The following is a 21,589-nucleotide window of genomic DNA, read 5'->3' on the forward strand; positions in this document are numbered from 1 at the left end:
TTTTTGATAGCAATCTAGTGGCGTACTATGATTTTTTTCCAAAAGGTATATTTGCTGGTATGATATACCAACAGGTATATCTGCTGAGCTGAGAACATAAAGATGTATTTTTTCTTATAAAAACAGTAGTTTGAAATGACTGAGAAAGACTGAGAGTTATGTATAATATATTTCTGAAACGGTAAAAAAATGGTGATTTTTTCTAAGTCATTTTAAACTACTGTTTTCATAAGAAAAAACACAACTTTATGATATAGCTCAGCAAATAAACCTGTAGGAAAAAATCATAGTACGCCACTGGATTGCTATCAAAAAAAGTGTCTGTATTGGGTCTTTATTTCAATATCCTAGCACAAACAGAAACGGAGATAATGACCAAAGTTGAAATAGCCCAAATTTAAATTTTGGCCTATAACTCAAAAACAAAAGAAGATAGAGGAATGTAGTTGATGGCATCATTAGTTTCTCGAAAAAAGACGAAATGAATGGAACATTCATTTTGCTCTATCTCTTTGGGTTAAAAAGTTGTAGTTCAGGTATCACCAATTTTGCCCACCCTATACAGTTCACAACCGTTGCGAACCATTCTACGAACAAATCTTCTGAGAGCGCTTGAATTTCACAATTTATCTACAGGGTAATTTTCAGGAACTTTAGTTTCAGTTTGTAATCTGGAATGCCAAGAAAAATCCTTGGGGCATTCACAAAAACATGGCATTTTCATTGAAAACTTCCCTATTGGAATATTGGTTTGTCGCTTGAGGACTGGGCAAATCAAATTCTTTTCGAATTGTCGACGTTTCGAGCACAACTTTGGATCTTCTTCAAGACAGAAAAAAATTTTTCCTGTGAAAATATCAACCCTGACATGAATTCAAAGATAGGTTGGTGGTATAAGGATCAAATAAACAGGAGAAAGATACTCCGTTAGTTCGCCATGAACATTGCACACAATACAGGATGTATTGATATCCAGTTAACCTAGACCAGTTCCATACATAAAAAAATATTGTGTTACCACAGCAACGAACAATAACTCATAAGAAGTGTCAGTGTCAAGTTTGTGGTCCAAAAAGTAAACCAGAGTTACGCAATAAATTAAAAGAAAGAAGATGTCCACCGAAATTGTGAAAATCGAAAAATTGGAGTATCGAGCCATCATCGAGTACCTGTATTTAAAAGATATGCTTAATACCCTTGGCGATCAATGTCCTTCGTATGTGACCGTGAAACATTGGACTGCAAGCATCAAAAGAGGTAAATTTTTCATTGAAGAAGATGACCGATCAGGAAGGCTAGTTTCTGTGTCAGTACCCGAAAATATCGATGCAGTTCATGACATGATTTTATCAGACTGTCGAATTGGGCTAAAACGGATATATAAAGCACTGAATATTTCATGCGAACGCGTTCATCATATAGTTCACGTTAATTTGGATATGAGAAAAATTGCTGCAAAATGGATCCCCAAATGTTTGAATGTTGACCAAAAGCGTGCAAGGGTAGGAGCATCACGTTCGATCTGTGCTCGATTTGAAAACGATGTAGACTTCTTAAACCGAATTGTTACTATGGAGGAGACTTGGGTACATTTCTACGTAACAGAAACAAAGCAACAATCGATGAAATGGCGACTCTCTGGTTCTCCAACCAAGACCTAAGAAGTTTCGTGTCCAAAAATCTGCTGGAAAAGTTTTTGATTCAGTTTTTTGGTATTGCCATGGAGTAATCATGATTGATTTTTTGAATAAGGGTAGAACAATAACCGGAGATTACTATTCGACATAACTGTCCACTCTACGGGAAAAAATTAAAGAGAAAAGACGCGGAAAGCTATCCAAAGGTGTTTTGTGCACACAAATCTCATGTTGCCATTTAGGGTTTTGAATTTCTAGAACACCCCCCTTATTCACCAGATTTGGCTCCATCCGACTATCATCTCTTTCCTCAACTGAAAAAAAGTCTAAAAGATCGCAAATTTTCTTCCAACGATGAGGTAAAAAAAGCTGTGGAGGTCTGGTTTGCAGAGCAAGAAGAAACATTTTTTTTGGAAGGTCTAGAGACGTTGCAGGTTCGCTGTAATAAATGTATCCAATTAAGGGGAGAATGTGTTGAGCAATAAAATATTTTGACAATGAAATTTTGTTTGGTTCTATAGTAGACTAAAAATTTTTCAATATATCCTCATGCACTGATGTATAAGAATTTCTTCCGCCAATATGAAAAGAATATGATTTGTCCAATCCTCAAGCCACAAACCAATATTTCAACTTAATCGAAGGACACGAAGAAGACAATATGAAATCTTATTTCTATTTAGAAATGTTCGTATACACAATGAGGTTGGAGTTGTTTACCTGAGCATGGAACAGATCGGGTAGAGTTGGCTTTTGTGGAATATTGGCTTGGGAACAATTTTGCTCGTCTTTTCCGCCAACACAGTCTATCTCCCCATCACATAACCAAGCTTTATAAATACACGCGTTGGATGGAGGTCCGCAAAAGAAGCGATCTTCAGAGCACTGATTATTGGTACAGTTGTATTCGTCAGATCCGTCTTTGCAGTCTTTTTCGCCGTCACATTTCCAGGCGTTGGGAACGCAAATTGTGCCGCCATCTTTGCATTTGAACTCGTCACCTGAATAACAATATTTTTTTATAAACAGAGTTACGCAAAAATCTCGCACATATTCAAAATACGCAATAAAAAATATTTTTCGGTAGTGTATTCGAAATATAAGATACAAAATGAAGTAATTTAACCATTTTCGTTCAAAATGGATATAACAAAGTACACTCAGGTGTTATAATAAAAATGAACTAATCCATCCCAACCTATTAATCAGTAAAAGAAAAATGTTCTGTCATAAACACAAGAGATCTGAAAAATGTAGAAAATTGAACGTAGTTTTAAGGTAATTCAATCCAAAATATCTAGGAGTTAAGCTGGGTTCTTCGCTGAATTTCAAAGCAGATGTGGAAAATTTGAGTCTGAAGTTAAAAGTCGAATAGGCCATCGCGGCGAATCACCCTGTATATCCCAATAATACTCGATGTTGATGGTAATATTCTAATGTCGTGAGATTATTGACGTGAAATCAGGCACTCCAACACTATATCAGCCAATCAGACTGGACCTTCAGAGATACTTCGATATATTTATAAATAGCGTAAACCTTGAAGTGATTTCGAGCGTAGTCTCCTATTCAGTTCAACTTTTACCTAAAATTTCGTCTGAGAGCACAACCTCAAATTATATTAGGTGAAATGGTCAACTGAAAACAACCACAATAAAAATTTAAAATACTTACTTCGACACGTTTTAGGTTCAGAACCACTGCAGTTCAACTCATCAGAATTATCTTTACAATCGTTTTGACCATCGCACTTCCACCTCATAGAAATGCATCGACGATTACTACAGGTGAATTGGTCTTTGGTACAGTTCGGTTTAGGGCAATCTATTTCATCTGAACCATCGGCACAGTCATTCGAGAAATCGCATCTGAAAAATTGAGCATATGCGCATTTAAATTTTTTACCTCGTGATATAATCTTTAGGCAAACGTTGAATGAATGTTACATTTAACAGCCTTAGCTTACATAAAATGTTGAAACCAATAGAGAATAGGTGTTAGCACAGCCTCTCAAGAGGGCTTAGTAAGTTTATTAAACTACTTGGTTTAATACTCAATTGAAATTATCAATATAAACAATTGAAAAAGGATAGTTATATGTCTGTGCTGAAGCTTAAGATAACTGAAGAACATTTTTCTACAGACTTTGATTGAGGCACAAGAAAAATTCTTCCGATCATTTAATTAGTTGTGCATGTCGTTAGTTCGATTATCTTTATCAGAAACATGAATCTATTCTTTATTTTCACACTCAGCGTACCCTTGTTCAGTGATCCGGAGATACATATCGGACCTATGCTAAAATAGCTATACAGGGTGAGGCTTTTTTTGCAGAAGGTGAAGTCTACAAAATAATTCATTTCACCAAAAATTGTCTATATGAAATATTGAAGACAGCTGAGCTATAACCCCTACAAGTTCCACAAAATTTCATTAAATTTCAAGTATGGGACTATGGAAAGTGACTCTGGCATCGAAAAAACGAAAGGTATACCGTTTTATTTTGACCAGTTCTACCTTCTGTTAAAAAAAAAGCCTCACTAGAACCCAAATACACTCCTTCTGACGAAAATGATGTGTATTTTTTAGTAAATATCTTTGAAACGTCACATTTTAAAATAACCATTTCAACCGTTTCCCAAAAAAATTGTTTTAAGTACTAATGAAAAATAAAAATGGGTATTTAAAATTTAAAGCGTTTCGGTTCTATTGCACAAGTTGGCAACATCGACTGAAATATGCGTAGATAATAAAGGACAACAAATATAATAGCTTGATGAACAAAGATGGTTGTCTATGAAGTCTGCGACGAACGAAGAAGGTCGTAAAATTTTATGGGATTTTTATGGCCGGTTGCTGTTGAGGCGCCAGTTAGTACGTGCCTTATGATGGCTGTAAATCAACAGCTGTTATTTTATAAACAATCCATTGTTGTTTTTATTTTCTAGTAGGCGCTGTTGCCAAATAGTGAACTAGAAACGAAGCGATTTAAATTTTAAAACCTCATATTTGAAGAATGATTTTGAATAGTTTCCGCGGTGTATTCGAAAAATTCATGAATGAAACTAATAATAATTCAGTTTTAACTTGCGTATGCTGTGATAACCCAAATTGAGGAGAGTTCCCCATTTAATGATTTGTCCGCATGCCGTTAATTTTTCTCAAGTTATTAACAAAGACTCTTGTGAATAATTTTCGTTTCGACAGCTGAGAATTGAATTGACAACAATCAAACAATTCTCATTACGAATTAAATAAATGCGCATTAAATTGGAAAATCGTTATCCAAGGAAAAACTTGAGGACGCAAGAATCAGAAATAGCCTAGATTTGCTAACGTTCTTGAACCGGATCTGTGCGAACTGACGTCATCACCTTGCTAACATGAATAGCCAATTGAACAATTGATAGATCAACTTACCTCCAAAATCTCGGTATGCATTTGCCGTCTCCGCACAAGAAATTGAACGGTGGACAGTTCTGTGACTTGCAATTGACCTCGTCGCTCTTATCGGCACAATCCGGCTCGCCATCGCACTTCCATCCGATCGGGATGCAAGAGTTATCGGCGCAGGTAAAATGTTCTGGGGCGCAGGTTCCCATCTGTTTAGGGCACGTTCCGTTTACGGACGGTTTGACATTTCCAGGACAAAGACAATCGTTATTTAATCTTATCATACCGTCGGGGCAGAGACACGAGTGTCCCTCTTTCGATGGAGAACCAACGCAAAGGTATGGACAAGAATTAGGATTGCACGTGTTGTTGCCTATTTGAATGCCGTGGGAGAATACTTTGAGGTCCATTAGTCCCACAAGTTTTTCCTGAATGACTTCGATATTTTGATGATCGCCTGAAATTATTTGCAGAAGTTATTTTGTAATCAAATCAACGTTCTGTTTTATACAGAAATAAACGAACACAATAATCGATGCGAAATTAGGGAGCTGATTGGTCACGATTTGAATTGAGTGTTAGGGGCAACATTTAGTAGCACCAGCTCACTCTTGGAGATATACAGGCAGAGTCTTTGACTGGTACAAATATCTTAACAGTATATTTTTGAGACCAAAAGAAACACTTTTTTCCTGTATCATTTTTTCCGATTCGGCTCTGATAAAAATATATAGCCATTTTAAGTTTTCAACATGAGCTGTGCCAAAATGATCTTCAGAATAACTAGCTAAAGCAGTTACACTACACTTCTGTGGATCTTTTAAACAGAGTTGTATCCAGCCAAAGTACAACTTTTCAAATTTCCTAAATACTTTTTAATTTTGGAACATCCAATTACTCGAAAACGGCGTATTATACGAGAAAATAAAGGGTGTTTCAAATTTCGCGGTTTTTTTCAACAATAAATAAAACACATAATTTGCATTCATTTTCAGAAATTTTTTATTGGTAATTGAAGTATAAGTTATGACATTTATGTACGAAAAATAATATCTGCCAAATGGGCATGGCCGCCTCTTGCAGCTCTACAGACGTCCAATCTTTTGTTAAAATTTTCAATGAAAAATAAAGGGTGTTTCAAATTTCGCGGTTTTTTTCAACAATAAATAAAACACATAATTTGCATTCATTTTCAGAAATTTTTTATTGGTAATTGAAGTATAAGTTATGACATTTATGTACGAAAAATAATATCTGCCAAATGGGCATGGCCGCCTCTTGCAGCTCTACAGACGTCCAATCTTTTGTTAAAATTTTCAATGAAAATTTGACATAACTGAGGCTCTATCTCACTAATGACACGAATAATTTCATCCTTTAGTTCAGGAATCGATTATGGATTATTCTTAGAGACCTGGCTTTTCACATAACCCCAAAGAAAATAGTCCAATGGTGTCAAATCACATAATCTTAGTGGCCAATTGACATCACCGTTTATGGAGATTATTCGTCCAGGAAATTATTGTCTCAATAAATCAATTGCGTCATTTGCCAAGTGAGGTGTGGCGCCATCCTGTTAAAACCAAATATGCTCTTGATCAATATTCATTAATTCAGGCTACAAAAATTCGATTATCACCGAACCGGTCTCTTGAAATTTTTTAATAATTCGACCAACAGTGCTTTCAGATGGACAATTATGTAAATCATAAAATTCACGAAATTTTCTAAAAACTCTTTTCTCAGAACTCTGATTTTTATGAAGTAATTCAACAATTTGAACGCGTTGTTGAATCGTGTACGAAGCCATTTTTATAAACGTCATACAACATACTTTTAAAATGTTATTATACCCAGACTACAGTGACTATATACCCACAGTGGCGACAACGGGTCATAAAACTGTCAAAAATCCGACATGTTTTGTCAAGAACGTAAACAAATAAACATAGAAATAATAATATAGGTCAGAAATTCTATGCAAATACCATTCATTTTGACGTCCGACAAAACATGGCAGATCAACCAATAGAAAATGAGACAGCCTATGTCGCCACTGTGGGGGGTATATAATCACTGAAACAAAGACGAATTCGGTGCGCAATCTATATTTTATTTATTCTTGAAAAAAAAACCGCGCAATTTGAAACACCCTTTATGAAGTGTACTTTTATTTTGAAAAACGTTCAAATATTCATTAGATGGCGTCCAACTTGGTCTCAAGAGTTGGGTTCTTTGAATTTTAGCTATTTTTATGGTACGTAATGGTCGTAATAAGAAAACTAGAAAACGTGGTTGATATCTTGTGTTCGAAAAAGATTAATCAAATAAATAAGAACTATATTCCGAAATTCATTTCATTCGAGAAAATCGCTTGTGAGATAAAACAAAAAATAATGTTTTTATGGTTTTTCAACAACTTGTATCTTTTGAACTGAGCCGATTCGGGAAAAATGCTAGGGGAAAAAGTGTTTCTTTTGAACTCTATAATATACTGTCAAAGTATTTGTACGAGTCAAAGACTCACCCCGTATACTTTATTCACAATTGAGAAAGAGTCACACCCTGCATCTGGTACCGAATGAAAGAAAATATAATATACAGGATGTATTCAAAGGTGAGGCTTTTTTCTAACAGAAAATAGAACTGGTCAAAACAAAGCGTTTCACCAAAAATCACCTGTTTAAAATATACAACATGACAAAGTTGGAAATGGAATTTTTCTCATTATTTAGCAACTTTTAACGATTTTATGAAATGGCTTATTTCGATACCAAATGACAGAAAAAACATGGGACACAAGTGTAAAGAAATTGAATGTCAGTGAAAAATGACCAATAAAATTCGTCTAATTTATTCACAATGGTCATCACTATCGACTATCGTCTACTTGTTCGAACCCTCCAACAATCGTCGTAAAAATGGGATGAAATAGGTTAACAATAGCCTATTTTGTCAACAAAAGCATTTTCAATAAACTGTCTCGATTTTCTACACTGATTTCATCCCAAATCGCACGATACAACAAGTTTTTCAAGTGACCTGATGCAACTAATCAGATAGACTCGAATGTACCGAACCATTGTCCAGCGATATGTTTATGTTTTCCTTCGTTTTTCTGATGCCGGAGTCACCTTTCACTGTCACGTACTTGAATTTTAATGGAATTTTTTCGAAATTCTACTGGTTGTAGCGCAGCCATTTTGAATATTTTATAAAGAGAATTTTTGGTGAAATGACTAATTTTGATGACTTCTGTCTTCTTTTAAACCAAAAGCCTCACATTTAAAAACGCCCTATACAAAAACTTTTACCAATTATATGGGGGGTTCAGAGCTGAAGTGAACCAAGTCCATTCAGCCTAGTTTTGAGATGAACGGCTTAAAAGTTGTTTATTACCAAATAATTCAAAAGTGACTTCTTTATTTATTATTATTCTTATGTAAGCATATGCTCACATTCCAACCTTTAAAAATCTAAAGAAGTCACTTTTGAATTAATTGGTGATGAACAACTTCTAAGTAATTCATCTCAAAACTAGGCTGAATGGACTTGGTTCACTTCAGCTCTGAACCCCTCATATGTCCTTAAACATTTCATCGTGGTATATGAAGATTTGTACAAATTATGATAACTTCACCAAGTTTCCCAATTTACACGATATAGATAAGGATATCTCAACAAAATCAGATATATTTTTAAGAAAACTCTTATTAAAATACCAAAATCTTTTACATTCGTCGATGTAAACAAACAAGAGTGTACCAACCTTTTACCACTGGTGGCATATCGCTTGTTTGGAATTCCCGATTACAAAGATTAATTAAAAGTATTGATAAACACAGGATTTCCACACAAGCGAATTTGTTTTAAGGGGAAGTATTACCTCAGGAATCTCCATTCAAAAACGGCATTCACTAGTTCCTAATTTTTAAAATTTCGTACGTAAAGCCTTGATTTTTTTTAAATTGAAGTTAAAGAACGTCTTGATGTCACGCTGTCTCTTTTTTTTCCAATTTAGTTGTTTTTTATGAGGAAAAAACTTGAACTTTAGTGTCAATAAAACTTGTTTTCACAATCATTTTTCGGCGATTTTTCGACACATTTCGATAAAAATAACGACGGGGTGACATCGGCGATTCAATTGTTTATATATTGTAAAGATTTTCATAGCGATATATGGCAAAATTACGCTGAAATTCAGGAATAACTGAAAATTATTCAATATTCCTAATACACTGCGCAAAAAAATTAACGAACATTATGGAAATCTCAAATTTATTCTACAACTGAAGGTGTTCTCAATGATAATTATTTTTATCAGAATTATGCATGCATATGTTATCCACTTTCAACGGTTTTCTTCAATAGAGATGTTTTTTACCAGCAGGAATAAAAAAAGATGATATTATCAGTTTTTGAATGTATTGGCTCCATTCTAAAATCAGTTGTTCTCGATCAATTCTAGTGATCAATAGTTTTTCTTTCGTTTGATTTTCTACACTCGATCGCTATGCAACGCGAAACACGCAATTTGACCCAAGAGGAATGTGCCCAAGCGGTAGTTTTGCGAGAAGAAGAGTGGACATACACAAGAATTGCAGAAAGGTTTGGAGTTTTCCATACAAGTGTGTCCAGAATGTTGCAGCGATTCAGGGAGACAGGTATGAATGTCCAAAGACCAGGACAGGGTAGACCACGTGTAACAACTGCCATTCAAGAACGTTACTTGAGAGTTTCTTCGTTGAGACAACGGTTTGCAACCGCTCGCCTCCTTCAAATTCAGCTTGAGCAAACTCATGAGGTGCAAATTAGCACTCAGACAATAAGAAATCGCCTAAGAGAATATGATTTAAGGCCTCGTGTCGCGTCAAGAGGCCCAGCTCTTACCCCAGCCCATCGAAGGGCGCGTTTGGATTTTGCGAGAGAGCATATCCATTGGGAAGAGGCCGATTGGGAAAGAGTTCTCTTCACAGATGAGTCTAAATTCTGCCTCTACCATTGTGATCGACGTTCCCTTGTATACAGACGTCCACATGAAAGATATGCTCAGTGCAATTTCCTGAATACTACTGGTGTACTGGTTTCGGGGGAGGATCGATTATGGTATGGGGTGGAATATCTTTGACTACTCGCACACATTGGCGGCGATTAGGAGGGGCCAGGGGGGGCGGTTGTCCCCTCACTTTCTGGAGAATATGAAGCTACTTTTTTTAAAAAACTAACATTCTTTCAAGGTATATACAAAATCATGATATCTCCATTCATGAGGTAGTCCAGGTGGCCGATAGCGTAGTTATGTCCTTAAGTGGTTTGAGAAGAAGATTTCCAAAAGTTTTTTACTGAAGCACTTCATTTTTGTGAAAGGCATGGCTTTGAAGAACCAACAGTGCAACGCAAAAGAAAACTTCCACAAAAAATAGGAGGAGGAGGAGATGTTCATCCTGAATATAATTCACCTCAGGCTACTTTTTAAAAGCATTATTTTATTACTCTCTGATAGATACACTCAGGTCAGGAAGAACATCAAATCACGATTTGAGAAAAACCAGTTAGCTTTACTTTGCAACATGGAACTACTGCTGACGGCTTCGATGAAAAATAACACAGTTCTGCTGTGAGTTCCGCGTTTGGTTTGGGAAATGATACTTTAGCATCCGAAATCGATGTATTTTCAAGAAAACATCATGATTCAGACCAAATTGATCGTCATCTTGTGCCAAATTTGGTTTCACAATTCGAATCAGAAAATGCCCACAACCAGTATATGTATTCCCTAATTTGTTCAAGCTTCAGCAACTGTTTTTGACTATCCCTGTGTCCACTGCAGAACGATATTTCAGTGTCTTGAAGCGGATCAAAAATTATTTGAGGAATTCTATGCTTCAAGAACGTTTCTCACATTTTACTATACTAGCCATTGAGAAAGATGCTGCTAAAAACATCGACTTAGAATAGAACAATGCGTAGAAATATATGCCAGGCGAAAATCAAGACATCTAGCTTTATTTAACAACAAGTACCTATCGAGAGGACACATCATACTGTTTTTAATTTTTGTTTATTCCTACTCTACTTATTGTTCCTTTTTACCGAATCTCAGCTGATAAATAAATTAAGTAATTACGATCGCATTTAGTTTTTTCTCGAATTTGGAATTTGAAAAGGCTTGTAGGTGCAAAAAAATCAAACTAGCTTGAAGCAATTTCTTACAAAACCATTTTCGGTTTTAGATTTCACCTTATTGCCCCCCCACTTCTTACGCCCAATCGCCGCCACTGCTCGCACAGACCTAGTGGTCGTTGATAATGGAGCTATGAATGCTGATAAGTATATAAGGAACATTCTTGAAGAGCAAGTAGTGCCATTTGCCCCATACATTGGTGAAAATTTCATTTTTATAGACGGTAATGCCAGACCCCATCCTGCGCGCATCGTTCAGAAGTACCTTGAAGAGGTTGAAGTCTCTCGAATGGAATGGCCAGCAAGAAGTCTAGATCTCAGTCCGATTGAGCAGGTTTGGGACAACCTCAATAGAAGGCTGAGAAGTTCAGAAGATCATCCAGTATTGATGACTTAGGAATCCAACTCAGAGAAATCTGGGAAGGATTAGATCAGAACATTTTTAAATCATTTTGAGTATGAACCGTCGTTGCCGAGCTGTAATTAACGCAAGGGGTGGAAATACCAAGTATTAAATCACTTATCAGCATTTCAGTATTTTGAAAATTTTTCATTGCTCTTCTTTCACATAAGATTGGGTGAAATCCTGAATTTTTCTTCCATTTAATGTGTCTTGTTTCGTTCAAAACCTTCCCGAGAGAACATAAAAAATAAGTTATAAAGTCAATGTAGAGTTAACTTTCATTAAAATTGAGATTTTCAGAATGTGCGTCAATTTTTTTGCGCAGTGTATTACCTCTCACGTGGTAATTTCAACTGAATCAGTACGTAATTCAGGCTATTGCTCAAAGATGTGACACATTTTCGTATTGCGGGTAGCATTCGTATAAAGCAACTAATTTCGATCGTCTTGATCTCGAATCGTATGTACTACTTCCCCTTAAGAAAGAATAAAAACTCACAGGTTGAATACAAGTAACTCACCAAGTGCGCTATCTTTATCAGCTGCAAATATCGAAATTCTTTTCCAGTCGTCCCAGAACATGGTGTTCTTGAACACGGCAACTGCGAACGGATGCGATACAACCTCGCTTCCCCTGATGACATATTTCATATCATCCCCATGCAAATCTGCGGACGCTATGTAATCTTGCTTAGCATCAACCCAGTAGATTCTTTCGGCGATGTAATCAATAGTGATGCCGTTGGGCCACTCCACTATGGGTTTCTTAAACAACGGTTTGAGGTGGGTTCCATCCAGGTCGGCGCGGTTCACGGACGGATTGTCGGAAGACCAATCTGTCCAAAACAGGTAACCGTGTTTGGGATGAAGGGCAATACCTGAAATGTGGTTGGAGAGGTTTAAAAGATGGTAAGGATTTTGGAAGGAACAAAATGATTCAGTTTTAAGATTGTTTTTAATGATCGATCCACGTAGATTAGATCTAAATACCTGGAGTACCGTGGGTCAATGGTGTGTACAAGGAAGAAGTTTATAAATACGGACTGTACGTCAAAGCGGTGGCAGTGAGTTCCAGAGTCAGCTATTCCACAAGTTTTTTTTAACAGGTTTTTCAAGCCGGAGTTGATGTTGCAGCACCCCAAACTTCAGTAAGTATTCCAATCCTGGTTGTATTTGAGCTTTGTAAAGTACACTGCTCGAATATTGAACGGATATTAGAGAGAAAACTTACTTCTTGCACTTGAAATAAATTTCAGTATTGCTCTTATTGCGTATGAACACAAAATATGGTCCTCATGACACTTAATACCTTAATTTAAATAAATTACAATAAACTCATTTCTTGTAGGAGTATGATGTTGTTCATGTGTTCAGCATGCGTTCAGAAGCCTTCCAACTTGAACAGAAGGTTTAACTCAACAAGAAGTTTATAACCGTCTCCCGGTTACGCGAATTGTAGTTAGTAGAGCGGAGAATCTCTACGTACCTACTAGTATAAGTGCTGCATATACTCATGGGGTGGAAGAGCAAGAGCTACAACCGTCGTACAAGATCGGCTACTACGTTTAACTGCACGACGAAATCCCTTCTTTACAGTTATCCCGCATCAATAGCTCATTTCGAAAATCTATAGTTTCTGATTGAACAATCCGGAATAGACTGCATACCTTAGATTTGAAAAAAAATAAGATCCGCGAGGCACCCGCGATTGAGTAGGGAGCAATAGCGTGTGTAAGATATCGTTGGACTCTCGAACATGAGAACTGAAACAGACAGTCGAGATTTCGTCTATATTCTTCTGATAGGCGAATGTTGGTGTGGAGAGAACGGGGTCAGCGGTATAATGAACATTTCGGTGGAGGCATTTTTTCAATTGGAGCACATATCTCATTATCCTTATGAACGCAACCATGACAACTATAGATATAATATAGTGAGATATAGTAATTTGATTGTTAAAACCTGTTATTATTTCCCTCACGGCAGCCATTGGCGACTATTCTATGTAAATCGACGACAATCCTCGTTCAAAACGGATAGAATTGTCAAATACCGCAGAGAAATGCTTGACAATAACTGAATGAATTGCCCTGCGGCCTCTGCAGACTATTGAACATGACTGTCATATCACAGCAATCACACCGCTTCTCTGACCCACCGCAGACAGTACAGCTCGTCAATTCATTGACAGGCATACATACTTTGCTCATTTCTCTACTATTTCGTCGATCTCAAGCTTACTGTCGCCATTTCTGGCAAGCAAACTCAAACAGTAGACACCTAACATAATACTTACATCATTTTTTATCTCCGTTTATAGAGAGCGAGTCTTTGACTCTTACAAATATTTTAACAGTTAATTCTTGAGGTCAAAAGAAACACTTTTTTCCTTTACCATTTTTTCTGATTCGGCCCTGATAAAAAGATATAGCCATTTTAAGTTTTCATAATGAGCTGTGCTATCCCTTGAAAAACAAAATTACCTTCAGAATAACTGAACTGAACAGCTAAATCTGTGACACTACACATCTGTGGATCTTTTAAAAAGAATTGCATTTGGACAAAGTACCCAATTTTTCTAATTTCACAGATATTTTCTATTTTTGAACATTAATAACTAGCCAAATCCGTGACACTAAGTATCTGTGGATCTTTTAAACAGAGTTGCATTGAGCCGAAGTACCCAATTTTTCAAATTTCACAGATGCTTTTCAATTTTGAACATCAAATTACTCGAAAACGGCGCATTATACGAGAAAATATGAAGAATACTTTTGTTCAAATATTCAAAAGATAGCGTCCAACTTATATTCAAGAGTTCGAGTTGGGTTCTTTGAATTTTTGGTATATTCATGGTAGGTAATGGCCATAATAAGAAAACTGGAACACCTGGCTGATATCTTGTGCTCGAAGAGGATTCATCAAATAAATGAAAAACTATATTCCGAAATTCACTTCATTAGATAAAACCGTCTGTGAGAGTTTCTTTTGACCTCCAAAATCTACCGTTAAAATATTTGTCGAAGACGCAGCCTGTATATATTATATAAAATAATTTTTTATTTCCGTTGAAATATTATGACATGTACGCAAATTATGGAGTTCGATTTTTGAACTCATAGTACACAATGCACGCGACAGTGAAACGTGCGAAAGAAAAACTATTCAGAGCGCTGCAAATGTTGCAGCTCAAATCTCCTATAGCCCACCGTATTTGAGGTCCTATGTACTATGTTGTATGCATTCTCAGCGGTGGAGAAAGCGTCAGATGTACATACTCGAGCGGGTCAGATTAAGATACCTACTGTATATGCCCTAGGTGTCTCTGATGATAAATTCATGTTAATCCGACTGTTTGGGTGGTAAGGCTTGCCGTACAGAAGAGTTGAAAATGGAGAAAAAAAATTTTCGCGCGTGTGAGATTTTCAGAGGATATGTAAACTGGACCCAAAGAAAGCTACTTTTTAAGACTGACAATTCGGACGTGAAGCAAGGTCACAGGGGTCCTTTGAATATGCAAAAAAAATCGTACATACTCGAGCTTGTTAGATTTTCATATAGATGGTTAATCTCGGTGTTGCAGACCTGGTGACCCATTAATTTTGACACTTATCAGAATGGGGTTCCCTTAATCTAATTAATCCATTTTTTTTTAATAACTTACTGTATCTCTAATATTTTTTGTTTTCATTATTAAAGTTGTGGATAAAATTGTATATTTTAAATACTCCCAACCGTTTTCAAGCTGGAGGGTGAATTATGCGAAAGACAATTGTTTTTTCTGACTGGGCCTTAGAATGGACTATTTCCCAACGAGCGAATTTTCACCTAGACAATTCAGACTTTGGAAGTCTCTGCCACCAGGTGCCTTCCCGGAGAATTTTAACCTATAGCCCTCCCTCTCTTCACACACCACTGATACACACACAGTACTCTCCGTAATTAGGTATAACCTAAATCGTTTTAGCAAAAAAAAATATGACTTTTGCCTTGATTCAAAATAGTCCTTAGATTTGTGTGGTTTCTGTCACAATTATAAGTTAATAGAAAATCAAAAAATTTGATATCACTTACGAAATTGCATTTGCAGGAAAGTCCATTAAGATTTGATGTCCCATCAAAATTTAAAACAGTCATTTTTGAAGGGGAAAATGGAGGATTAAGATTTTAATGAAGTTTTAAATTTTATGGACTTTCCTGCAACTGGACGAATGACTAATAAAACCCCATAAACGATCAATTTCGTATATTCGATACTTTTGATATGAAGCCGAAGAAAAAAGTAATTTATTACACAAATATTACCTCTTGGTTTCTTCAGAACGTTCGGTCCCAAAACAGTCCTCCTCATTCTTCCGCTATGATTGATATCTGTCCTAATCAATTCGATTTTCGATCTCATTCCGTCAACGAAATATAGAGTGTTAGAGATCCAATCGAACGCCATTCCCTCAATAGACGCCAAGTCGCTAGACACCAATATCTCCGGTGCACTACCATTACTCAAACATTGTCTCCCAATCAGATCCAGAGCTATGTCAGCCCAGAAGACGCAATTATTCTTCATGTCAAAGTCAATGGCAATAACATTCTTCAAGTTCTTCACCGGCAATTCTTCTAAAGTCCTCGTCACTAGATTGAAACGCGATATTCTTTCCCTCTGGGCGAATAGAAGAAAATCATCTATTTCGACGAAAGGACATGGCACTTGGTCAGGTAAATAATGCTTTTCGAATCCAGCTTTGCACATATCTCCCTGAATTTTCCTGTATCCTTTGGTTCTGTTGTAAAACTGTCCTGGCACGCACTTTTCGGGCACTTTGTAGGGATCGATCAGAACCGTTTTGTTTCTGATGCAGTGTCCGTGTTTGCTCGTTCGTACAAATCCGAAATCGCTGCAAAAAACAAATAAGATTCATTCAAGAAACGCTTCAAATTCCAAAACAACTCGCAAACAAATCAGACCCCAGCGAAACCGAACGTGCTGGGTAGCTACATGAACACCGATTTTATTTAAAGAAATAAGTAAGTATAATGCAACTTTTGAAACAATACATTTGTCGGTGAAAGAGGTAGAAACCCGTACAAAGTTTATCACGGAACTTCAATATGCAGACGACTGCGCACTTATCGCTAGCAGCCCCGAGGATCTACATGTATAATGTTGGACACCTATAAACATATATACGAAACTTTAGGCCTTAGACTCAATATCGACAAAACCAAAGTCCTGGTAAGTCCGCTAAGAAAGCCTTCAAACACATATCAGCCCGGATAATGAAACTTTAGAACAGGTCGAGCAGTTCAAATACTTGGGAAACTTCATAAATACTAGGACTAACCTAGACACGGAAATACACAACCGTATAAATTCGGCATCACGGGCATCCTGGAAGCTAAAGGTCAGAGTGTTTCAAAATCACGACCTCAATCTGACGACCAAGACAGCTGTTTACTAAGCAGTCGTCCTCCCAATGCTTCTTTACGGAAGCGAAAGCTGGACGCCCTACAGGCGACATATTAAACAACTTGAACAAACGCATCAACGTCATCTAAGACAAATAATGCAGATCGGATGGTTCCACAAAGTTTCAGATGCAGAAGACTTGCAGCGCGTGAGTTGTATAACAATTGAGACTCAAGTAGCGAGGGCCCGACTCAGATGGTGCGGCCACATTATAAGGGCGTTGTCCCACCAAAGCTACGCAACAGCGACACAATTGTATCGCTGTTGCGTATCTTTGTTGGGACAACATGGTGGGAAAACATGGGATGAACACGAAAGATACACGATGAGGATATCGGATCGTTGTCGCGTCGCTGTTGCGTTGCTTTGGTGGAACAAGGCGCTAAGGATGCAGGACACAAAACTCCCCAAAATAGCTGTGTACTGCGAATTCACATTCGGGAACCAGGAGGCCAGTATAAGCGGTTCAAGGATATACTGCATGATCTGTAGGTCACGGTTGGGTCACTTCAGTCACAGGAGGGCACACAGTCGCAAGTAGCTCTAAGAAATTATAAGTTTGATCGCACCGATAGTTTTGTTGTTGAGTCTATTTGTAGATTTATTCTCTGAATGTTTGATTTGCTTTAACATTATATACAAGTAGATGAATTCTTATTTTGTTTTATATCTGATTCTTTGCTTTCATCCTTTGTTTTCTTAATAAGGAATATTTTAGGAGTTTATTTTCCTATTGTGTGTTTACTGTCCATTTTTGTTCATTATATTCTGAGTCTCATAGGTTTATCTACCTCGACTCTTTTTTGTTAATAAATACATAAATAAAATAAATATTGACGGTTGTTGCTTGGATGGCGTTTGTTTGAAATTTTTCCTGTTCGTAATGGGATATGGAGTTGCTGATTATGACAGCTGATCCTCCATGAGCAGTTCCATCAGGATGAATTGTGTGGTACACTGAGTAGAATGGGATGGATACTGTTCTACTCGTAAAATGCGTTTCAGAAATCAATAGGATGTTCACTTTATAGTGGTTATAGAGGAGAAAGGTTTGGATTTCTTGTTTTCGACTAGTCAAATCGTTGGCGTTTCATGTTGCAATCCTGAGATTTTTATTAGCCATCATTGATTGATTTTGCTTATGAGTGTGGTAAGCAGATTTATTATTATGTTTTGATTAAGTAGCTGTGAAAACGAAGTCATCAAGAAGTAACGATAGTTATTGACTTAGGCTGGATGGTGTTTGTTCTTATTTTCCTGTACTTGCTCTTTATTTACTTTATGTTGTACAAATTAGGTTACGCATTTTGTGGCCAGCTTCGTTGAGTTCACTTTTAATTTCCTCAGTGGGAATCGTGTGGTGCAAGTTCCTAATGACCACTCTGTATGTTCGTTCATTGCGTATTTGATAAGTGTGGTGTGTTATTTCTTCTTTCCTAAGGAATGCGCGCTAATTTTGATTTTGTCATCTGCTAGTACTCTTGTATGGAATGAGTCTTTCTCAATTACCTGAGTGAAGCTACTCAGCATTGCTTTTTTTTATCTTGGATAAAAATTGGTGATGGGGTTGGTGTTTTGTTATCTTGTTGGTTTTTATCCTTATTTCTTTCACTCAACTCGTTAGTTACTATTTTTTCTAATGGTGAAAAGCTGTTTTTTGTTGGTGTTATAGGTGGTCTAAGAGTTTGGGTGTCCGATCTTCTGCGTTTTTTCGATGTCTGCCATGTATTTTTGTGAATGCTTAACATGGTCGTACCAACTGTGAGGAAATAGGCTGTGGTGCTGTTTGACTTGAATTTTCATCACTAGATGGAAAACCCAGAAAGGGGTCGTTTTTGTCATCGGACATTTTTTTATGTTCAATGCCCGATAAGTGTATTTTCGCGAAATTTTTGTGTCTTTTCTTACTATATTTCGCGAATTTCGAAGTGTCTTTCTTCACTGAACTCCACTTTTACTTGTGTATAGTTCTTTCAAGTTTAAATATACAATTTGCAATGTTTATTTCTCTTATTGAATTTAACATTCAATATGGAAAGTAAGAAAAACTACAACCATTCGCGGAAGACGTTCTCAGTCGAATATTAGATCATGAACCCGAAATTTCAAGCGAAGTTCGAATATGTTTCCAAAATTAAACGCAAGCATCGATAGACAACGTAAAACGGAGAAGCTCTTTAGTTAAGATTCTTCGTGTATGGAAATATTAAACTCAAAATTTAATTTATTTATTTGAATTTTGGTAAATGTTATATAAAAAAATAATGTCTGACGGGTCCGATAGTTCAAAATTGAAGAACATACCATTCATAATCCAGGATATCACAGTTACAGGGTTCCATGGAAATTGGGGCATCGTAATCTAGACCATTATAGCAATTTGAATGTGGCATTCTTCTTTGGTACGTTCTTTGTTGTCCCATAATACAAGGAACATAGTTTCGTCCACTTTCACTTTGGCTTGGAGACCACGATTTATAATCGTCCTAAAAAAATTTAATTTTATAAAACGCTTCGATGACTGAAGTTCGACTTACTTTGGTACAGTTGTATTGGAAGGCTTTCAATAGATCTAATTTTATTATTATCCACTTATGATACTCCGGTAACGATCCAAACATGGTGAAAACAGTGGTATTTTCGCCAGGCTCTGTCATCAAGCCGTATAATCTGAGATTCTCCTTATGGAATGGTGCTTGTTTCCATGTTTCCCCTTCATCTGTTGAGTACAGAATATGTTTCGTTTGTCCCCTGCTTTTATAATATTTAACAGCAGTCAACAGTCCTCCGTGATCTCCCATGTTGAAGAAATAAAGGTCTTTCAATGTTTGTCTCCATGTCCAACCAGCATCACTACTCACGTAGACTCCATAATGACCCTTGAAAATGTTCAAATATACTACTTACTGTACTTAAGGACCTACACACCTCTCTTACCTTCAGGGAGTTTCCAATGACACCGGTGGCTATCAATAGCCCAGGGGCAGATTTACTGGAAAGAATACTTATTGTTTTAGTGTCGGGATATAGGTAGCTGAACTTTTGGCTGAGATGTAAGGAGCAATTCTTGTGAGTATCGCAACTGATAAGCTGTCCCTCGTTATCTCTTTGGGGAGGCCGGATCAATCTCCATGTTGCGCCATGATCGAACGTGATGACAGAACCAAGATTCTGGGGACCTAGATTCGATCCTTTCGGTTTGTTCACCACTCTCGAGGCGATGTAGATTCCAGACAGACCTTCAACTTTGTAGACGTCGGCGAATGTTTCTTCAGCCATAAGCCTGAATAATAGAAATATTTAAGAATATTCAACCTATTGTATGAACGTGAAGTTCAATGGCTGAGTAATATTTTCCGCTATGTACGGCAGTAAGCAAAGAAATAGATACCCTCAATCGAAAAAATGTCTCGTTACAGGGTGAATCTTCGACTTATACACATATTTTAACAAAATATTCCTGAGGTCAAAAGAAACACTCTTTATTTTTACCATTTTGACAATTCGGCTCGGTTGAAAAGATACAATCTCTTGAAAATCCATAAAGCAATGTAAATCTGAGTAGTAATAGCACTATTCATTTAATTTTTGCGATAGTCTGTAGACTTATTTCATAACGAAACTGAGTGTTTGACAAGCAAATAATCAAAGCCGTTGCTAGACCGCAACTGACTTATGGATCAGGTGCTTGGGGATTCGCGGCAAAAAACCATATACAAAGAATTCAGGCAACAGAAAACAAGCTACTACGATGTGCCATAGATGCGCCTTGGTTTGTCAGGAACAAACAGATATCTGTTTGTTCCTGACAAATATATATATATATATATATATATAAATATATATCGAGATTTGAAGTGGGAAACCATCACCGAATTTATGAAGAGGAAAGCTGAAAAGTTATTCGAAACAGCGAAGGAACATCCAAACGAAGAACTCAGGAGACTGGTGGATTACGATCCGGAGGAAGACAGAAGAAGAATGAGAATTTACAAAAGGAGACCGCGAGATCAATTGAGGAGAGATTAAAATGAGTTCGAAAACTTATTAAAACTATACTAAGAAGAGATATCCGAAATGGCCGAACATGAAAAGCCTAGCACGACAATGTGCAAGAAGAAATTAACCGATTAAGGGATAAATGGTTTATAGGCAAATGCCCGGAACCAATAAAGAGCAGGTTAGGTTTAGTGGGTCGCGAACTCAGGAGAGTGAGTAACCCCACAGTGTTCCCTAGAAATGGGTTCCTCTGGGCGAGAGATAGAGCCCCGTGTTTTCACGGTCGCAGATTCCCCCTGCTATAAAAAAAAAGCAAGTTTCCTCCAAGGAACTCAGAGGCGGTATGAAATCAAAGGGAAGGTCCTTTCGTTTGTGTAGAAAGTGTAGCACTTTTCTACACTCGGTGTAACTTACACTCGATTTTGGTATTCGTTTGCTGATTGGATTTACACCAGTGTAGTTTATGTACACCTAGTCGAAAGGAGGTGTAATATTAGTGTTCTGTAG

At 36.9% G+C, this 21,589-nt stretch overlaps 1 protein-coding gene across 1 annotated transcript in view; it reads right to left on the reverse strand.

Moving 5' to 3' along the window:
• LOC123310594 (sortilin-related receptor-like) overlaps positions 1-21,589 on the reverse strand; it is a 50,333-nt gene that overhangs the window by 15,709 nt on the left and 13,035 nt on the right. Inside the window, exons 6-13 of the mRNA XM_044894144.1 lie at positions 20,021-20,366; positions 19,621-19,962; positions 19,388-19,569; positions 15,922-16,511; positions 12,138-12,494; positions 5,058-5,487; positions 3,312-3,505; positions 2,358-2,638 (exon numbers count right to left, since the gene is read on the reverse strand). Of these exons, the coding sequence (XP_044750079.1) occupies positions 2,358-2,638; positions 3,312-3,505; positions 5,058-5,487; positions 12,138-12,494; positions 15,922-16,511; positions 19,388-19,569; positions 19,621-19,962; positions 20,021-20,366 (2,722 nt within the window). The remainder of the gene's footprint in view (positions 1-2,357; positions 2,639-3,311; positions 3,506-5,057; positions 5,488-12,137; positions 12,495-15,921; positions 16,512-19,387; positions 19,570-19,620; positions 19,963-20,020; positions 20,367-21,589) is intronic.

The sequence above is a fragment of the Coccinella septempunctata genome, chromosome 3 (assembly GCF_907165205.1).
Source record: "Coccinella septempunctata chromosome 3, icCocSept1.1, whole genome shotgun sequence".
NCBI classification, from domain to species: domain Eukaryota; kingdom Metazoa; phylum Arthropoda; class Insecta; order Coleoptera; family Coccinellidae; genus Coccinella; species Coccinella septempunctata.